The sequence below is a fragment of the Harmonia axyridis genome, chromosome 4 (genome assembly GCF_914767665.1).
Source record: "Harmonia axyridis chromosome 4, icHarAxyr1.1, whole genome shotgun sequence".
Classification (NCBI taxonomy): domain Eukaryota; kingdom Metazoa; phylum Arthropoda; class Insecta; order Coleoptera; family Coccinellidae; genus Harmonia; species Harmonia axyridis.
This window is the reverse complement of record NC_059504.1, coordinates 19358546-19378872: the sequence shown is the minus strand read 5'-3', so window position 1 is coordinate 19378872 and position 20327 is coordinate 19358546. Positions and strand designations below refer to the sequence as shown.

Here is a 20327-nt window from a genome sequence, read left to right as displayed (position 1 = left end):
ATGCAATTATTGATATGTTAATGTTATGATTATAACGCCTGCGTAACTCCTAAAGCGGATGTTGAACCTGGCGAATGTTAAAAAACCAGAACTCAAGGTTTCTTCAAAAAGGCAAGGTTCAATAGTCTGCCATTACCAATACAAGTTCTCATAATTATAATTCATCGAAATGTTTATTCTGAAAATGGATAATTTATGATTTGAACAGTTTGTTTTAACATTTCTTTTTCTCTTACAGGTCCAATATGCGGCGCAGACTCTTGCTGCGGGGAAGCGGTTGAGAACAATCTGAAGCAATACAATCGGTTGTATCTTGATAAATATTTGAGGGGATCGATCAATAAAGTGTCATCTTTGATAGAGACGAGAGCTAAGAAGTTTGATGGTGAGTGTATTTGTCGATCTATCGGACTTTAAACATGTCTAAGATAAGGAAATGATAAATCTTATGGTATAAAATCACAAAATTCAGAGGAAACACATTGATTAGAATTTATTTTGATGAAACTTCCTCTAACCACAGCATCTTTATAAACGTTTCCGAAACTAAATGTTACTGTAACTTTTAGTTTCTGAAGATGACAATAACGTTTCCGAAATGATTCGTTAAACATTTGGATTAGGCGTTTTTCAACGACTACATACCACAAAGGATGGCTCAATTCAACGATTTTGTCTGTCTTACTCCACCGCTTGGAGCCTGCCATAAGAACCTATGAAACCTAACAGAAACACTAAAGAAAATGACGGAATAATGTTTCAAACACGAAGGATGAATTACTCTGAAAAGTATAAAATATACTGGCTCTTATGGCTGACTAACTGATGTGAAGGCAGGTGGAAATATTTGGCCAATGTACGGAGATATGAAATGGTCCATCCTTTCTAGTCTATAGTCATTGAACGTTCTCAGTCCCTCTCAGAGGATTGCGGTGTTTCCAGGGAAAGTACCGGCAATGAGGGAATTAGGGATCAGACAACATGATCCTCTTTGACCAATTACATACCATCATCGGATCTTCCCAGTGGCGAGATGATAAATAAAACTATCATCGAGTAAACCTTCATGATTCAATAAAGTATATTATATATTATTATTATATTATATTATTCACTGCGATGCTAAGTGGAAAAGAAGATTGGGAAAGGTAGTCCACAATTACAGCTCTCGAAAATGGTTCTAAAACCACGATGAGGACTGACGCTTGAGTATTCGGGGCTGGCATCAAATACTATCGTTAGGCCGCTGTCCAAGTGTCTTTCAGGCAGAGATATTTGCAATCGAAAGATATGTGGAAATGAACCTAGTAAAATGTGAATATAGCGATACACTCTGACAGTGAGGCTACAATCAAAACATTCAGCTCACATATCATCGATTCTAAGATGGTATTGGAGTTCCGAAGAAAACTGCTAAAAAAGGAGAACAAACTCCTTTCATTGGCCCAGAACTTTTGTATGGTAGAGGTAAATGTACCTAAAAGAAAGAGTACCAGGAAAAGCAAAAAACCCGAGAGAGGTTTGGATAATTCCAAAAAGTTTCTTCGAAACTTTTATACTTCCAGATCTGAGAAGTATCTGGATATTAGCAAAAACATCTCCTCACTGGATTCCTCACAGGACATTGCCACCTCAGGAAGCACCTCATGAGAATGAATATCGCAGAAAATGACGAGTGTAGATATCGGCAGAGGTGTAAGAAACACCAGATCACCTGGTGACGGAATGCCTCGCCATCGCAAACAAATATTTTGAGCACAAGACTTGTGAGGAAATACCCCTCTTGAAGCCATCCCAGATACAAGAGTTTATTAGAACTCTGTAACTGAAAAGTGGTACACCCGCTATCTCTCTGGTTAGCAAAGAACCACCACAAACGTTCATGAAGATTCTATGTATAGATTAGGGTGTGTTTTTCTGCATACTAATCAGTGTTAAATTTGCAATATTTTCTAAATGTACCTATAAATATCCTTCATTCAGATTTTCTTTTCCCTCCAGAATTTTTCAAGGAAATGATGACCAACTCAAAGAGGGAGTTCCACGACATGTTCGAGCGCACCTACGGCAAGATCTACCTTCAGAACGCGGACGTGTTCAGCGACTTCTTCAGCGAGCTGGAGACCTACTACAAGAAAGGCACGGTCCGGCTGTCGGAGACGATGGACAACTTCTTCGTGATCCTCTACCAGCGCATGTTCACCGTGATCAACAGCCAGTACGATCTGGACGACAAGTACCTTGAGTGCGTCTCAGAGCACATGGTGGAGATGAAGCCCTTCGGTGACATACCACACAAACTAGGGGTGCAGTTAAGGAGGTCGTTTGTGGCTACTAGGACCTTCTACAAGTCGCTGGTGCAGGGCGCAGTCATAGCGGAGAATCTCAGGGAGATTGCGTTGGACGACGAGTGCGCCACTGAGCTCACCAAGATGCAGCACTGCGGTGTTTGCAACTCGCTGAGTGTGAATCCTTGCGCGGAGTATTGCACCAGCACATTGGAGAACTGCCTGAGGTACCATACCAGCTTTAGCAAAGACTGGGACAAGTACATAGGTAATTGTTGTTGTTTTTATTTTCTGATTAATTGAAACGGTAATGTATTTTTGAACTAACACTTTCATGGGAGACATGACAAAATTTATATACTGGGTGTCCCGTAAAGACCACGTCAAACCGAGGGAGAATGTAGATCAAAGGATAACCCACCTGCTATGACAAAATTCCTATCATAAAAGTCTTACCGTTTTCGAGATATTTTTTTTTGAAAATAATGAATTTTTGCCCCTTTCAATAGTTTTGCCCTTACGGTTGGTACAATTTTACATCTTTCTGGTTAATTTTTTCAGTAAAATATTGCTGAAGAATGATTTTAACGTTGACATTAAAAACATCCTCCGAAAATTTTAAAGGGGGGCTAGGAGAAATATTTTTATTGGAAATTTTGTTAGTGGATTATTTTGTTCATGAAGTTTAGCTCATCGTAGTGGAAAAAAAATGTACCGAGCTACTGCTGCACATTACACCAATAAATTGTCCATTTTATAGTGATTTCAAAGAGGTATCACACAAGTCATTTGTTATTCAAAAAAAAGATATGGCTGTTTTTATCCAAATGGGTATGTTTCTGACAAAATCAAGTTTGTCAATTCTGTTAAGAAATCTTCGATGTTGCATTTCTTAGTGAACAATGGCAATTGTTTACGTGCGAAAATATTACTCTTTCCTTATACTATGGTATTACTGATAGTTTTCATTTCCGCGCGCTTCACGTCAAATTTGATGGTTCATGTTGGGGACAAAATTTGCTTACTGAAAATAACATATGCTCCATCTATCTATGTTTATTACTGTGAGAGCGTCATCTACGAAATAAAAGGGGAGTTCTTGCTGTCATAGAATATTTATAATTTTATTCTTTGTCTAGATAGCCATAGAAGTCTAGTTAGCCATAGATTGTCATTATATACCTATAAAAGGAGGTTTTTCTCAAATGATCTCAGGGTGGGTTTATCCACCATTCCTAAGAACTAAGACTAAACCTAAGAACTAAGAATTGAATCAATTGAAACAAATCAATGAGGGCGCGTTTATGCACTTTACCTAAAAATCATGAACTAACACTAGCACTAGAAAGTTGACCAACTTTTAACTAAGAACTAAGGTAAAATATAGAAGTGCGCGTGCGCCGCATAGAATTTCAATAATAACGAGTACCAGTTTCTATCATTTTGTGTTCCGTTATTCGTGTTTATCGATGAAAAATATTAGGTGTATTTGAAAAAATTAAATTTAATTTTTTCGCAATGAATATCGATCTCAAACATCAAAGTATAGAACAATAGAAAGTAGTTCGAGCATGTGCGCATTCCATAACTAAGAACTAACAAGAGAGTGCATAAACGCCACTGAATTCTTAGGTTTAGTTCGTAGTTCTTAGAAATGGTGCATAAACCATCAATGATTCTTGGTTACGCTATCTGTCAGAAGAAAAAACGTTTCCACGGAAAACCATGACGACACGACGATAACCACAGAACAGAAATTGGGTTAATCGAAAAAGTTAAGCAATCAACAGCGACACCGAAAGCAAACACTGTCAAGCTTTTTAAATCGAAAAAGTTCGGATTCTAAACTCCCAGTGGAAGGCGCCTGGACTGATGGGAAATGCGAAAATCGCCAATGCTTTCGAAGCGACGTTCTTCCCGACGAGTGTGGGTTTTAATTACCATGAAACGGACATTATTCATCACGTGTAGGAAGGATTCGGTGAAAAAATGCGTTCGGCAATTTTAATTACAACGGACGAGATTTGAAATGGATAAATTCCTGGTTTTAATTACCCAACTTCGATAACATCCCGGGGTCAAGGTGTTGGAATTAATTGATATTAGCGCGACAGTTGTAGTCACTGAATTTTTTTTAAGCGCTCGTTCCCCGAACATAACTGGCCAATTGAAAAGTCCCCGGTCTGCCATAGTAAAACACATTTTTTTGGCAAAATTCGATTTTATTATTTAACATAGTTGTCTTCGAGGGCGATACAGCGATTATAGCGATCTTCCAACTTTTCGATACCATTTTTGTAGTATGATTTGTCTTTCGCTCCAAAATAGGCCTCAGTTTCGGCGAATACTTCTACATTGGCGCTAAATTTCTTTCCAGCGAGTATTCTTTTGAGGTCTGAGAACAGGAGAAAGTCGCTGGGGACCAGATTTGGCGAATACGGTGGATGCAGAAGCAATTCGAAGCCCAATTCATGCAATTTTGCCATTGTTTTCATTGATTTGTGTCTAGATGGAACAGCACCTTTTTTTTTCTTCAAATGGGGCCGTTTTTTAACGATTTCATCCTTCAAACGATCCAATAACCTTATATAATAATCGCTATTGATGGTCTGCCCCTTTTGGAGGCAATCAATGAATATTATACCTTGCGCATCCCAGAATACTGATGCCATAACCTTGCCAGCTGACTATAGTGTTTTTCCTTGCTTTGAATTCGGTTCATTGTGTGCAGTCCACTCAGCTGACTGTCGATTGGACTCCGGAGCAAAATGATATAGCCATGTTTCATCCATTATAACATATCGACGCAAAAATTTAGGTTTATTGCACTTAAACAGCTTCAAACACTGCTCAGAATCATCAACACGTTGTTGCTTCTGATCGATCATGAGTTCGCGCGGCACCTATTTTGCACACAGCTTTCTCATGTACAAATATTCGTGAATGATATGATGTACACGTTCAGATGATATCTTCACAATGTCTGCTATCTCAATCAACTTCACTTTACCGTCATTCAAAATTATTTTGGGAACTTTTTGGATTTTTTCGTCGGTGACAGCCTCTTTTGGGCGTCCACTACGTTCGCTGTCTTTGGTGCTCATTTCACCACGTTTAAACTTAGCATACCAACATCAACAATGATGGTTGATTTTCCTGGTGCAGACCTCGGAAACCCTTCATCGAGCCAAGATTTTGCTTCAACTGTATTTTTTTCCTCCAAAAAGCAATATTTTATCAGCATTCGAAATTATTTTTTTCCATATTGTTTCAAATAACAAAAGTAGCTACACTCACAACGCAATATCTCACAAACGAATGGTCGGACTGCTATCAAATTTTGACACGTATCGTTTGAAGGTTGGAACTAACTAAAAATCATATGGATTTAATACTAGCACCGTTATCTGTGCATCAGACAGGAGACTTTTCAATTGGCCTAATAGCGCTTTGTCGTTTTGTATATAATTTCTCTTTAATCATCATCAAAATGCATTCTCGTCAAGTAGAGACTAAAACAACTAAATATTTTTTCTTTTGCAGACGGGCTTGACAAGGTAGCCGAACGGCTTTTGGGACCCTTCAACATAGAAGGAGTCGTGGAGCCCCTCAACATCAAGATCTCCGAGGCCATCATGAACTTCCAGGAGAGTGGCGCCGACGTGTCCAAAAAACTCTTCGCGCTCTGTGGGACACCGGTCCTGGAAAGGAGGAAGAGGAAAGCGGATACAGCTGATACGCCACTGGTCGAAAATCCAAACTTCGAGCTGAACTACGGCCCGATGAAGAGCCCGACTGGCGGCAAGAGGAAACACAAGAAGACGGAGAAGATGGACAACACGCCGTCTTTGAAGAAACTTATCATGGATATCAAGACGGTAAGTAACAATATAAATGACAATAAGAAGAAAACTCAGAGAAATAAACATAGATAGAGGGAGCATATGCCATTTTCAGTAAGCAAATTTTGTCCCCAACATGAACTGTCAAATTTTACATGAAGCGCGCGGAAATTAAAACATATCAGTGATATATTTCATTCAAAATTTGAGAAAGTTCAGGGCCGTTGAGACTGTTTCAAAAGTTTTCATTTTTTCAGCAATTTTTTGAATATGATAGATCTAAATGTTTACTCATCCATCTAAATGATTTTTTGCCGATTCCTTTATGAGTTTCACTGTTTCAGTTGAAAATTTATTATACAGGGTGGCCATTTGAAAACGAAACAGACGAGATTACAGACGAAATAAAGTTTTTCGATAGAAATGCTCGGACAGGTCGATTTCTGTTTCGAGGGGGACAACTTAAGATGTAGGTTACGGACGCATAGCGCTTCAACCCTTGCTACTACAACCCTCACCCCCAAATTTTGAATAGGGAAGATGGGGTGAGTGATACCTCATTTGAAAGGTATTTTTATACTGATTTCAGCACAGTAATTGTTTTTTCATTTTATGCATTAGTTCTCGAAATATTCTTAACTAAGTATTTGAAAATGAAGTGGTGTTTTCATGGCACTTGTAGTGTTTTGTGAAAAATCGACATTTTGAGCTTCAAAACAACCATGACTGTGGCTTCCTTCCTAACTAACTAACGCATGAATATTTTGAGAACTAATGCATAAAATGAAAAAACAATTACTGTGCTTAAATCAGTATAAAAATACCTTTAAATTGAGGTATCACTCACCCCATCTTCCCTATTCAAAAATTGGGGGTGGGGGTTGTAGCAGCAAGGGTTGAAGCGCTATGCGTCCGTAACCTACATCTTAAGTTGTCTCCCTCGAAACAGAAATCGACCTGTCTGAGCATTTCTATCGAAAAACTTTATTTCGTCTGTAATCTCGTCTGTTTCGTTTTCAAATGGCCACCCTGTATGTAGTACAAAATCAGCGCATTCAAAAAATTTAAAAATTGAGTTAAGTAAAAGGTATGCCTTCTCGATAATCAACCACAGCTTGACAACCCGTTTGCATACTTTCGACTGTTGAAGTTGCCTTGATCAATTTCTCTCCAGAGTTGTCGTATAAAAGCCTTCTGAGTTCTTGATGCGTATTAGGTGATTAGTGGGAATCTAAAGAAAGTTTTTTTGTAGCTGATCCCAAGCGCGTTCAATGGAATTGAGGTCTGGCGACAGAGAGGGCAAGGCCTAATGTGGAATATCGTGGAATTCTAGAGCTTCATCGACATTTCTCGCGCGATGGGATGACGCATTATGTACCAAAAACAATAAATTTAGCCTATAATAGCAACATGAAACAATGGAACCATGTTTTCATCAACTTGGTCTTTGTAAATATGTAAATTTGCTCATTCATGGTAGCATCAACCACCAACAATTCTGTACGTCCATTCAATCAAATGTCTCCCCTAACAGTAACTGTACCACCCCTGGACGGATGATTTTCCTGAACCGATATGCGATTTCTGGGCACTCATGGATGGTCCATACCCGAACACGCCAACTATCCAAAAACCGACCATATCTCGACTCATCTGTGAACAATGCAGACCTCCATTGATTGTTCCAATTTACGTGCTCATTGGTCCATTCCAATCGCAATCGCATATGATTCTGAGTAAAAGAAATCCTGTTCAAAATCGACGTGAATGTAGATTTTCTTCGACGAGCTGTTTCAATCGAAACCAAAACACCAGAAGCGCTCAACAGCCGATGTTGCATGATTCGACAAGTTCTCAATGGCTCTCTAAGTGTAGACACAGTTAGAAACTGATCTTGTGCATAAATGGTGGATCTTAGGCGTCCACTTCTTGGTCTTTCGGACACGTTTCTCGATATCGAGAAATGACATAAGAAATGTCGAAAAATAATACAGTGTTGCAATTCCTACTGAAAACTCCTCGTCAATGGGAAAATTATAAAACCTTTATGCAACATCAAATAACACTTAAATGTCTTCAACTAAAAAAATAGCCAAAATTTTACAATTTATACACACCAAATAGAAAATACGTATAAACATAAGTCAGCTTTAACCGAGATACTTGAACTCTGAACTTATCCTAAAAATCTGAAATCTCACATTCCGTTTGAAACTTACAGTATAAGAGTGGAACAAATTCGATTTCGTATAATGGGATCACTGGAATTGAAGCAGTAAGAGAAAAATGGAAGGTACATTTTCAACATGCGGTTTGCAGTTTCTTCTCTAACTGCTATATTTCCGGAGATCTCATCATGGAATTTAAACCACCTTGTACAGTGCATCCCATTTTGGGTGAGACAGCCAGGTTTCTCGCTTCTTATTTAAGATAAAGCCTTGCGGTTTTCACGTTCCTGTCCTACTTTTTCGTGAAACTCAAGTTTAGACTTGAGTTTCACAATCTAATCAGATTGTGTATAACTGTTTCCGTTCAAAAGATACAGGGTGATTTTGGAAATTGATACTTTTCGGACCCCTTCTTTATCTCCGAAGTTATTAGAAATAATGCTGAGGTAAAAACTACGTCTGAATCAGAATTCTGCGTAGAATCCAGTGGCGTACTCAATATTTTTTTCGGGGTGTGGTTTTGAAGATTCAACACAAACTTATGTTTTTTTTAATGGAACACCATGTGTATCATTACTTCGTTGAATTCGTTATTTTTTTCTCTTCAAAATGATATATGGCACTATGTATAGGTAGGAAGGATGTTCAGAAATGTTAAAAAAACACTAAAACATCAAATAATGATGATTTTTTGTTAATGGGCAATGGATTTCCTATAGAAAAGAAGAATCAATAATGGTAACAATAATTTATAGCGATGACAGCTAGATCAGATTGGTTTTTTCCCTCCAATGCCTACTTGATAAGACAATGCTCCCACATGCATAGTAGCCATAATAACAACAAGGATGTTTGTGTCATCAATGACCTACTACTTTTAAAAATCGAAAATAATAATCCTCTTATTGAAACATAGAAAATTTATGGCCCATTTACAAAAAATCATCATTATTTGACGTTTTAGTGTTTTTTTTACATTTCTGAACATCCTACCTACATAGTGTCATATATCATTTTGAAGGGAAAAAAATAACGAATTCAACGAAGTAATGATACACATGGTGTTCCATTAAAAAAAACATAAGTTTGTGTTGAATCTTCAAAACCATACCCCGAAAAAAAATATTGAGTACGCCACTGGATTCTACGCAGAATTCTGATTCAGACGTAGTCTTTACCTCAGCATTATTTCCAATAATTTCGGAGATAAAGGAGGGGTCCGAAAAGTATCAATTTCCAAAATCACCCTGTATCTTTTGAACGGAAACAGTTATGCAGAATCTGATTAGACCAACTTGAGTTTCACGAAAAAGTAGGACAGGAACGTGAAAACCGCAAGGCTCTATCTTAAATAACAAGCGAGAAACCTGGCTGTCTCACCCAAAATGGGATGCACTGTACACGGCGGCCGGACAGAATTGATTTTGACCTCAAATTTGACAAAATCTTAAAAGCATGCCTAAATTTGCATGTTTTGTTTCAGAAAATAAGGGAAACCAGGCAGTTCTGGATGCATCTACCCTACCAGTACTGCAACAACGAGTCCATAGCTTCACCACCCAGTGCCAACGGACAATGCTGGAATGGAACAGCCATAGGAAACTACGAAAAGTCGCCACCCAAGGCTAGTCAATTCCAGTCGCCCATAATAAACGAGCAGAATTTCACTCTTCAAGTGTTCTTCGACAAGCTTAGGAAGGCACATCAAGGCGAAGAAGTGGAACTGATAGACGATTCTGAGGAACCCTTAGCAGGCAGTGGTTCCGGTTCAGGTGATCACATCGACGAAGAAGAAGAAGAAGAAATAACGCCACAAGTGAAAGTTGACGAGAACACCAGCAACGAAGACGTGGTACCACATGAAGGTGGTGGTTCTTCGGCAGGCGTACCACCCACGACGACGTCTAAAAAACCGGAAGTGGTTCGAACCAAGGATGGTTCTTCAGACGGTAGTTCTAACACCATGTCTCTTACGAGAGCCTTACTTCAGTACTTTATACCGATCATTCTTGTTTGGTTCGGCGGTACCCTTACAGATTTGCTGTGATATCTTAGTGTGTGCTACGGACCCAAATTATAAATTGACTCGAATTGATTTCAGTTGGAGAACAAACCAAAAATAGACTGAAGAATGTGCGTGGGGCATTTAGGATGTTTAGCTGTTCGATTTGGTAATTTGTACCAAATTGGTTTTGGAATTGGCTACGTTTAGGTGATCGGTTAACATTCGTAAATTAAAAGCCTGGTTACGATTACTGAAAATCTTTTTCTTGGCTGTGCTGTCGCTATTGGAGTTTGTTGATTCAAACTCAAGGATAGATTCCGATTTGAAAAGGCGTTTAAACAAACACGAGACAATGATATTGCTTAAAATTTGAAAAATATTAATTTTCTCATAATCCCGCCATCGATTCTGATGAACACAGCTAATTCCGAAACTATAGGAGAATAATTCTGGAAAATTCCTAGTCATTTTATACGTAACCTATCAAGTAGAGCAGTGAAGTGTTCGAAATTTCCCATCAACATTTAGACGCATTTATTTTTACTAGCGGATAAAATAATTTATAAGCTTTTCGAAAGATCTGTTTTCGATGTTGAGAGCTACAGATGAAGTAAGTGCCATATATTTTTGTAGAGAAATCGAGCTTCTGAAATTTATTATAGGGAAATATCGAGGTAAAATAGTAGAATATGAAGGCTTGAGAGTGAAAATAGGAAATTTAAAGACTATAGAGTTTGAAAATTTCGGGTTTTCTAATTGTATTTAACCGTTTTTTTTAACATTTCATCTAGAAGCATCTTCAAAGATTTCACAGTGGAAGATTACTTCTCGATATATATTTCTCCAAACTGGATGGGCTCATCCTGTACTTTCCCCAATTGGTGGAGTGGTTCACCCACTCCACTTCGGCTGGTTTAGTTGGAACGAAAATCCTCTTGAGATGCTTACTACAGTTTGAGGCGAACATTTAGACCTCGGCAAGAAATCCCGAAGTTTTCCAACTTTGTTGATATTGAGGACTATATTTTATACAAGAGCATTTTTCTTCACTGCCTTCATTCTTGTACATTCCACAGTAAGGCATTTTGGTACTTCAGGACAGATATGATCATATCTATCCATCTTTTACTGTGAAAAAAAAATGTATCGTTATTATTGTTTTTGGGAAAAATTAGTAGTTAGAAAAAACTCATGACTTCACTTTGAGGCTGCTCGATGCTATAAGAATCTCATAGTTTGGACTTATTTTCTAAATAGTTAAAAAGCAGAATTTGACATAAACGTAAAGATATAATCGGGATGTGACTTCAAACGAATGTTTTCCTGAAGGGAAATATTTGACTTTACAAATAAATTTGAAATACATTTATGAATTCGAGTGATTCCAACGAATACGGATTCGCATGTGTAATATCAGTTATACGATTACTATAAGACATTAAATTTATTAAAAATATGTTTGATAGAATTAGCTAAACTTTTGCTTATTTTATTTGGGATAGTGATGTTATTATACTTATACAGTGTTTATATTTATTTATGCATAAGTTTATTTGTGATAAATTTGAATGTTTAATTATAGTTTTATGGTGCTTTGTATCTAGACATAAATTCATTATCGGTGTTGAGAGCTTTGTTTATATCTAATTATCATTTAATATTAAACCTAAGCATCTTGCTTAATATTCTACGAAGCTCTCACACTGTAATTGAAGAGATTCAAAAACATAAATTTAGCATATTCGATTATAAAATTTCCAAAATTTGTGTGAATTTGTTATTGTATATATTGTAATTAATTTTTTTTTGCTACACAATTTCTTCTTCAGTTTAATGGAAGAGTGCAGCCGATTACATAAGACTATATTCCATATAATTTATTCTTTGGAATGAATTGTTTTCAGAGGTGGGATTGATATAATTCATGATTATCAAAGCTGTATATTTTGTAAATATCATAACGTACTGACTTATAAACCATCAATGTAAAATAAAACATAAGAAATAAAAACTTTTATCTATTTTCCCTACTCAGATGATGAATGAAGATTTATCATAAATTTCTGATTCATTTCTTTGTGCTACAATGCTGTATCTTTGATAGAAAATTTTGCTTATAGGAAGAATTATTCCATATTTCTTTAAATATATAATGTCTATCTAACTCTTGATAGTTTGAAAAAATTACCTGGATGTGATTGAAAATTCTTGAAGAAAAAACAATACTTGTCAAAAATATATTTTAAATTTGTGATATGAATATAACATGAGAACAGCAAAAATTGTAATAACAAAAAAATTTACCATTGTTTCATCTCATACATTATTTTGTACTATTCACAATGTGTTGTAAATAGGTCTTTCAAATACTACTGGCATAAATCGGTCTGGTCTTAACATAGACATAGGCTATAATGAGAATGAAAACTCCCACCAATGTTGGAATTACGATTGTTTTGAGTTGTTTCTGAGCATCCTGAAATTCTTTCCGCCTAAGTTTTTTCTCCCGTGCTGTTTCCTTAGGTTTTCCTGCTTTTTGTTTCATTTCCCCAAAATCAAACCTAAGAATGAAGAAACTTTTTATTACAACGACTTTCTAGTGATTATGGCTTACCTGTACTATATATTTATTAAAACATATGATAGACCATATATGGTATTCCTATACCTTTTTAACACGTTTACAAATGTGTTGATATATGTATACTTGTTGTTATCAACAGAATCAACAGGTAGCTGTCAATTGACATTATGCCACGTAAATAAAATACTTTATCTACTTTGTTTTGTCAATTCATGTAGATCAGATGTAGTTCATCTGATCCAGTAGTTCAGATAAACTACACGGATCATAGAAATTTTTGACATCGATTTGTTGACAATTTTTGTTAAGATGCGGCTTCAATAAGAAAAACTTGTTTGAATATAAACTATTGGAGGAATATTATTTTTATGAATTTTTCTACTAATATTCCATATTATTTAGAATGTCATGGAATCTTATTGCAGATTATGTGGAGAATTATCGTTAGAACTCCTCTCTATTTTGGAGGATTTAGAGCTTCCAGACAAAATATTCCAATTGTTTAATGTGAAAATCAATTTAGAGGATCAATTACCGACTTTAGCTTGTCAAAAATGTTGGGATATGGTTCAAAATACATGGATAGATTATTTAAGAGTTCAGAAAGCTCAGGAACATTTGAATGTACTTTTGGAATCGTTGGCTGCTATAGATCCTATTTGTCAGGATGATGATAACAATATTGACTTTTCTAATGTAGAATCTTCGAAACTAATCGATTGTGTTATTGATAGTGATCCGTTATCACTAGTTAAAACTGATACAGACATTCAGAAAAATGTTAAATCAATTAAGGTTAGAGTATATAACTAATATCGAAACTATGTCGAAAAATATTATTTTAATTAATTTGCAGACAAAAAGAACTTCACAAAAGAAAAAGGATACATCTGAACCTGAAGAACTATCAGAATTGAGTATTATTGAGTTTAGAGAAGATGGTAGTTGTATTCCTAAAGAAGATTTATTTGGATGGAAGTCTTACCCCTGGATTTGTTGCGACTGTCAACAAAATTTTAGATCTCCTGAAGAGTTGAAAAATCATTTTTCATCTAATCATAATCAGGTTCCGAGATATTCATGTGTAGATTGCCAAAAAATTTATAGTAAATATAATGTTTTTCTGGGTCATGTAAAAATACATCATATAACTCTTAGGTATTGCTGTGATGTTTGTCATAAATGGTATCCTACAATTAACTCTGTTGAAAAACATCGTGCTGAACACAAAGAAGAATCACAATATGGTTGTTTGAATTGTGGTAAAAAGTTTAGAATGCAGTCTGCTCTTGTGCTTCATTCTAGGTCTCATCTTCCAGCTGAAATAAAAAATAGATACCAGTGTGATGAATGCCCTAAACGATTTGGAACTAAACCAAATCTTATGGCTCATAAAAGAATTCATTCGGGAGTGAAAGATTATACATGTGACCAATGTGGTAAAAGTTTTTTTCAAAAAGGAAATTTAGATAATCATGTCTTGACGCATACTGTTGCCAGACCTTTCAACTGTAGTACGTGCAACAAGTCTTTTAAAACATTAGTTCGACTCAGAAAACATTCTTCAGTACATTCAGGCTTAAAACCTCATAAATGTGATATTTGTGGAAGACAGTTTAGAGAACGAGGAACTTTGAAGGAACACCATAGAATACATACAGGAGCTATGCCCTTTACATGTGAATTTTGCGGAAAAAATTTCAGGTTCAAAGGGGTTTTAACTACTCACAGAAGGCAGCATACTGGAGAACGCCCATATTCTTGCCATGAATGCCAGCATCATTTTACAAATTGGCCAAACTATAACAAACATATGAAAAGGAGGCATGGAATAAATACAAGTGTTACAGTTAGAAAACCACAAGCCATTCCTCCTACTGGTATGCCTAACAGAAACCCACCAGGAACAGTTTTGGCACAACCTATAAGTGTACCTGAGGTACAGGAAGGAACGTTTGTTGAGCAACACCAAGCCACTTTTTTTCCAGTCTTAGGATTGTATAATATAGCAGAAGATATATTGCATCAACAAAGAGTCCAGTGAATATTGGCATCATAAAAATGCAGTGTCATATCAATGATGAAAATGATCCACTCATGAATAGGAGAGTTTGAGAATGTTTTATGGAGTTAAAAAGCATAATCAGTTGGTATTCAATTCTTTCTCAGAGTAATATGTTCATTTCTCCCTTTTTATTGAGCTTGAAAAATCTATGAAACTAATCTGATAAGAAATGTATTAATTGAATTGTCTACTCTTTAAATTTGATGCAAAGATAAAAAAATTATTTCTGAAGAAATTGACTCTTACTCAGTACTGCCTATGAAAATTATTGGCTGTTAACTAATTATTTATATAATTTTATTTTCTTTTTATTCAGTTTTATGAATTGTGATAAAGTAGTTAGCTTGTTTTGTTTAAATGTGTATTTTGAAAAAGTATCTACCTACAGGATACAGCAATCTAATATTTATTAAATCGATTCGATAGGGAATTGTAAATTGGATAATCCAACTATCTAAATAACTAATGAATGTTTTAGTTATATTATTTTTCTCTATAATACATTGATGTGTTCTGAAAAACATTTCACAAATATAAATTTTTAATAAAAATACTTTCATTTAAATGCTGGTATATACGTATATTCAATATCATGCATCACTTGAAATAAATAACAACCAGGAAAACAATTAAGACTGTTATCCCCATTCCTGCAAGCAATACAAACTTATCCTCAGAAGTTCTTTTCTCAATCAGTCTTATTGTGTGGTTACTCAATCCAAGTGTACTTGCCATATCTAATAATCTGGTACGAGCTCCTTTGAGGGTCAGCCTCTGTGATCGTAAAGATTCCAGAGCATTCACTCCAGTACTTATCATTTCATCTACCCCTCTATTGGAGTTCTGCAGAGAGCCTTGATGTTGGATAGAATAGTCCATGTTAATGGTTGTCACCTCTGGATTTGGTTCAAATTTTCTATGAAACAGGTGCTCTCGTTCATTCGCTGCAGCTTCTCGTCTAGCTCGTTTCTGCTTAGCAACAGCCAAAGCAGCTTGCAAATGTCTACTATCATATTTCAGTTGATCACAACGCATTTTAGCATTTTGCCTCTGGTCTATGGGTATCTTGAAGAGGTAAACATCTAGCTTCTCACAATTACTGTGAATTTTAATTAATTGATGTGATATCAAGATAATGTAAGATTATCAACTCACCTCACCTATTTATCGAATTAATTTTTTCCTGTATATCGTCTTCTATTGGAATAGCATTGGAAAAATCAGTTTCCAAGGAACGGAATGTTTGTTGTGTTTGCAAGATCAACAAATTGGTTTGATTATATAAATTTTCCATTGTTCAATACTAATTTAAGAAAAACATTGGAACCTAAAGTATCTTACACCGATTTCCAGATCGGTTGATTATATGGATCATAGAATATGAGATGTTGGTGACAAAGCAAGGTAATCATTGAAAAAAGTTGCCAAATGGACAAATTTTCAGCTGATTTGATCTAAAATAACTTTCATAACTGATATCTGTGACTTAGTTCTAATTGCATTCATCAAAATTTCAGTGTCGATTATTCTATGCGCACTAGTGGACTGTGAATAAAAAACATTAGTTCTAAGGGATTTATTATAATACCTAATTTGTTTTGATTCACCTTTATAAAGAATACAGAATGATATTGGTTGATTATGGCACAATTCCTTAGTTTCTTAAAGAAATTAATATCTATTAATAGAAACATCTCTGTTGATATCAAATTTGACATTTAAAATTTATAGCATATATAACATATACAGATATACACATATTCCTAATTCCTATTCTCTTTTAAAAATTCGATTCCTACTGCCTACATTTACAAAATGAATCGACCGCCTCCAAACTATGTAACTGGAACGAATTGTGTGGGTATGTGAACTATAGATCTTAGTATATCGAATTCTTCATTTAATCATTTACAGTCGATGAGGATCATCAGTACACTGTTCCAATAAAAATGATCAAAACCCAAATTGACATGCCACTATGGGAAAAATCTGAAGCATACTTGGTAATGATATCTTTCCCTTTTTGAAACTAACCCTTGTACATAATGTTCCTTTTACAGGAATATCTTGGTTTTGTCCTCGCAATAAATCAAGCCATTGAAGGAAAAAGTAATGATGAAGGAAGTAAAAATTCTTCAGAACAAGTTAATAATATTGATATAATGCTCAATAGCATAAGTAAGATTATTGATGAAACTCCTGCTATTGATCAGCCCCAGAGATTTGGAAACCAGGCTTTTAGAACATTTTATCAGAAACTTAAGGATGTTAGTATTATTGGATAATATTAGGTAGAGCTGGTTTTCACAAAACTTTATCATCTTATTCTGTAAACCAATCACTACCTATATGGGGAGATAGAGTTTTTGGTGAGATTTTTATCTGTGCTCTTGATGCCCCATTTACATTTCTCTACGTATACTGAGATTTTATCTACACATGCTTTATTGCTTGAAGTTAATAATTTTTGTATTGCTCTATCTCAAAAGAATATAGGTAATCTTGCTGAATCTACAAGTGGATTTGTGTACATAGAATGGGCATCTATATAGATACAGTTTATCCTTAAATTTCACTGCTTTTTGAATATCCATTGATATCCGTCTGATAGTATCCCCGAATTTAGGCTGCAGGTCATTGGTTTATTAAAGGTTTCACAAATGTTAGAGTTTTTAAGTTATTTTTTTTTTCTCGCAACCATTTTATGCCTCCCAAGAAAGTCGCAAAATAAAAATTATGTTGAATTATTTCCCCTCCTCGAATTTTTCATCACTGAAGATTTACACCGGATCCACAATTAGGCTTGAACTAAAAAGAGTTTGTATTGTATCGTCCATTTTGAAGGATAGGATAAAGTACAATTTCAGAATATAAACCAAGTTAATTATCATGTTAATATTCACTATACCAAAATCCTTTGGTATAGCAGTCATATGCAAATGCAATATATTAACAAAGACTAGTAATCTGTAATATTAAGGTAAGGTTATTACCATAAGGTCAATCTGTCAGATTGTAATAACTGTCGGTTGCGAGAAATTGACTTTCTGTTCTGATTAATTTTCTGAACTGAAAACATAGCTACGAATTGGACGTAATGCTCGATGATCTCTCAAGGTCACGTGTAGATTCGAAAAGATTACGAAAATATATATATATATTTATTACGGTGGATAAAAAAAGGAACTGAAGCTTTGAATGAATTGATTGTGAGAATCATCTCAAAAGAGTTTTGTGAAATGAAAAATTATGTTAGATAATCTTAATTTTTTAGGATCTATTCAACCTTCTTCAAACAGCACTTCCCGAAAGGTTATATAGATCTATACCAGAAATAATGATATATTTGTTGGAAGGATTTGGGAATTCAACAAGAATTGATTACGGCACTGGTCATGAAATTTCATTTGTTATGTTTCTCTGCTGTCTTTTCAAAATAGGATTCTTTACTGACACTGATAAACCAGCCACAGGATGTAAAATTTTTTCAAAGTGAGAAATTTAAAAAAAAAAACCCTGTTTCACCTACACAACAGTCAATTTGTTGTTGCAGATATCTTGACATATGCAGAAAGTTACAGCAGACATATAGAATGGAACCAGCAGGTAGCCACGGTGTTTGGAGTTTAGACGACTATCAATTTGTACCATTCATTTGGGGTAGTTCGCAATTGATTGGTAAGTTTTCCTTAGGTCTTAAAACTAATTATTGATATTTCTCTGGTTTTAGGACATCCTAAAATTGAGCCCTCCTCTTTTTTGAAGAAGAATATAGTAGATCAATATGCTCTCCAATATATGTTTTTATCGTGTATACGATATATAAACCAGGTAAAGACTGGGCCGTTCTCCGAGCATTCGAATCAGCTGTGGAATGTGAGTGGGGTTCCTTCCTGGAATAGAGTGAATGGGGGACTAGTGAAAATGTACAAAGCAGAGGTAATGCCATCAATTTATAGTTGTCAATATCTTGTATGAGTGAGGAAATTTTGTTTTCTTGATAATCAAAAAAAGTATCCAGCTTATCTGACTGATATTTAAAAATCAGTTGCCAAATAGTGAAACGAATTTTCAATTGAAAGTTCATGTAAGTCACATAATTAGGATATTGAAAAAAATGCTGTGAATTTTCAATATCCTATAATCTGTCAGATTTCATTGAAATTTTGTGTGTATGTATATGGAGTTCATGGATGAATTTAGTTATCTGAAAATTCAACTATGTGGCTTTTACATAAGAAAAAATAATCAAGCTTTTCTGATCCAGTAACTGCCTTAACTACAGAATGTTTTTTGGAAAACAGACTGAATTTCTTTTGTCCAATAAGTCAGTACATTTCTCTTTTTATTTTTATTATTGAAAATTACTTTTTCATTAAAAAAAATCCTGTATTCAAATTACAATTTTTTGTTTGAAACATGGCAGTAATTTTTAGGTTCTGGCCAAATTCCCAGTGGTCCAGCACATTGTATTTGGAACACTCCTTCCGTTGACAATGGCAGACCCAAACTCAGCAGTCAGAAAGATGAAGAGCACTCTAGCAGTAGCTCCCAAAGAGATTGAACCACTGGTCTTCCAACCTCCAAAGACTCCCAGTGGAGATCAAGCATCACAGGAAGAGGAAGAAGAAGAGTCTGAAAGTAGTAAATCGGATGAAGTTCAAAGTACACCAACACCTAGAGTGAAGTTAGCATCATCTGCAAGCGCAATGTCCAAGGCATCGACAACTCCGAAAGAAGCCAGAAAGGGTATACATTTCAAAGAATCTTGATTCTATTTATTTTATTCCATTCATACCTTGAAATTTAATTTATATTGATTTTGTTCAATAAAATATTGGTGTTTCAATGGCGTGTTTTATTCTAATTTTCACGAAAAATATATAAGAGGTAGATAATAATAATAATATAATTTATTTCACCAAATTCAACAATACAAGATCATGGTAATATGTTCTCTATGCGAGCTCAAGAAAGTTCATTTAAGCGCTCATGTTTGAGCTTGCCCAAAGAATCAACAAAAATTAAATAAAAGTATTCTTTTCCCGTGATAATCAACATACATATCATCCAACACTAAATTACAAGTACTAAGCTGGGTGAGCGAGCGCAAATCAACATCTAAAAATTCAAAACAATCCATGAATTCTGAAAATATCGAGCAACCAGGTATTTGCGTGCTTTTTAAGATAATGAAAGTTCTGCGGTGACTTGAGATGTTTGGTATTATATTATAAATTTGGGACAGCCTGTAGAGAAGCGACGATCTTGTTTCTTCTCTAGCAACCCTGAGACCCCTGACTACCCCATTTTCTGCCGGCCGCGTTCATTATACAATAAGATAGGGAGAATCAATAAGATAATATAAACATACA

The 20327-nt window shown here is 35.3% G+C and overlaps 4 protein-coding genes and 1 long non-coding RNA gene across 5 annotated transcripts in view; 3 read left to right on the top strand and 2 right to left on the bottom strand.

The window, feature by feature from the left end:
* Positions 1–12314, top strand: part of LOC123678506 (glypican-6) — a 127912-nt gene extending 115598 nt beyond the window's left edge. Inside the window, exons 2-5 of the mRNA XM_045615554.1 lie at positions 239–385; positions 2002–2556; positions 5832–6166; positions 9782–12314. Of these exons, the coding sequence (XP_045471510.1) occupies positions 239–385; positions 2002–2556; positions 5832–6166; positions 9782–10345 (1601 nt within the window). The 3' untranslated portion in view covers positions 10346–12314. The remainder of the gene's footprint in view (positions 1–238; positions 386–2001; positions 2557–5831; positions 6167–9781) is intronic.
* Positions 12315–12526: 212 nt separating this feature from the next.
* Positions 12527–13051, bottom strand: LOC123678512. The gene is made up of 2 exons (XR_006747263.1): positions 12918–13051; positions 12527–12864 (listed from the first exon to the last, which is right to left on the bottom strand). It is a non-coding gene; the product is annotated as an uncharacterized LOC123678512 (long non-coding RNA).
* Positions 13052–13182: 131 nt separating this feature from the next.
* Positions 13183–15140, top strand: LOC123678507 (gastrula zinc finger protein XlCGF26.1-like). Its single transcript, XM_045615555.1, has 2 exons — positions 13183–13682; positions 13744–15140. The coding sequence occupies exons 1-2, from the start codon at positions 13296–13298 to the stop codon at positions 14929–14931; spliced, it is 1575 nt and encodes a 524-aa protein (XP_045471511.1). The 5' UTR covers positions 13183–13295; the 3' UTR covers positions 14932–15140.
* A 278-nt stretch (positions 15141–15418) lies between these two features.
* On the bottom strand, positions 15419–16349 carry LOC123678510 (probable Golgi SNAP receptor complex member 2). The gene is made up of 2 exons (XM_045615557.1): positions 16113–16349; positions 15419–16051 (listed from the first exon to the last, which is right to left on the bottom strand). The coding sequence occupies exons 1-2, from the start codon at positions 16244–16246 to the stop codon at positions 15550–15552; spliced, it is 636 nt and encodes a 211-aa protein (XP_045471513.1). The 5' UTR covers positions 16247–16349; the 3' UTR covers positions 15419–15549.
* Positions 16350–16457: 108 nt separating this feature from the next.
* LOC123678508 (serine/threonine-protein phosphatase 2A activator-like) lies at positions 16458–19801 on the top strand. The gene is made up of 7 exons (XM_045615556.1): positions 16458–16813; positions 16867–16955; positions 17013–17219; positions 18227–18444; positions 18506–18630; positions 18683–18891; positions 19389–19801. Exons 1-7 carry the CDS (start codon positions 16768–16770, stop codon positions 19722–19724), a joined length of 1230 nt encoding a protein of 409 aa, XP_045471512.1. The 5' UTR covers positions 16458–16767; the 3' UTR covers positions 19725–19801.
* The last annotated feature ends 526 nt before the right edge of the window (positions 19802–20327 follow it).

What these genes read in the sequence shown, in the direction of transcription:
- LOC123678507 (XM_045615555.1), top strand. Translation starts at nt 13,296, where the DNA reads ATGGAATCTTATTGCAGATTATGTGGAGAATTATCGTTAGAACTCCTC. An exon ending in AAAATGTTAAATCAATTAAG is followed by an intron (nt 13,683 to 13,743) that starts GTTAGAGTATAT and finishes ATTAATTTGCAG; the next exon opens with ACAAAAAGAACTTCACAAAA.
- LOC123678508 (XM_045615556.1), top strand. Translation starts at nt 16,768, where the DNA reads ATGAATCGACCGCCTCCAAACTATGTAACTGGAACGAATTGTGTGG. An exon ending in GGGTAGTTCGCAATTGATTG is followed by an intron (nt 18,631 to 18,682) that starts GTAAGTTTTCCT and finishes CTCTGGTTTTAG; the next exon opens with GACATCCTAAAATTGAGCCC. An exon ending in TGAAAATGTACAAAGCAGAG is followed by an intron (nt 18,892 to 19,388) that starts GTAATGCCATCA and finishes AGTAATTTTTAG; the next exon opens with GTTCTGGCCAAATTCCCAGT.
- LOC123678510 (XM_045615557.1), bottom strand. Translation starts at nt 16,246, where the DNA reads ATGGAAAATTTATATAATCAAACCAATTTGTTGATCTTGCAAACACAA. An exon ending in AAAATTAATTCGATAAATAG is followed by an intron (nt 16,052 to 16,112) that starts GTGAGGTGAGTT and finishes TAAAATTCACAG; the next exon opens with TAATTGTGAGAAGCTAGATG.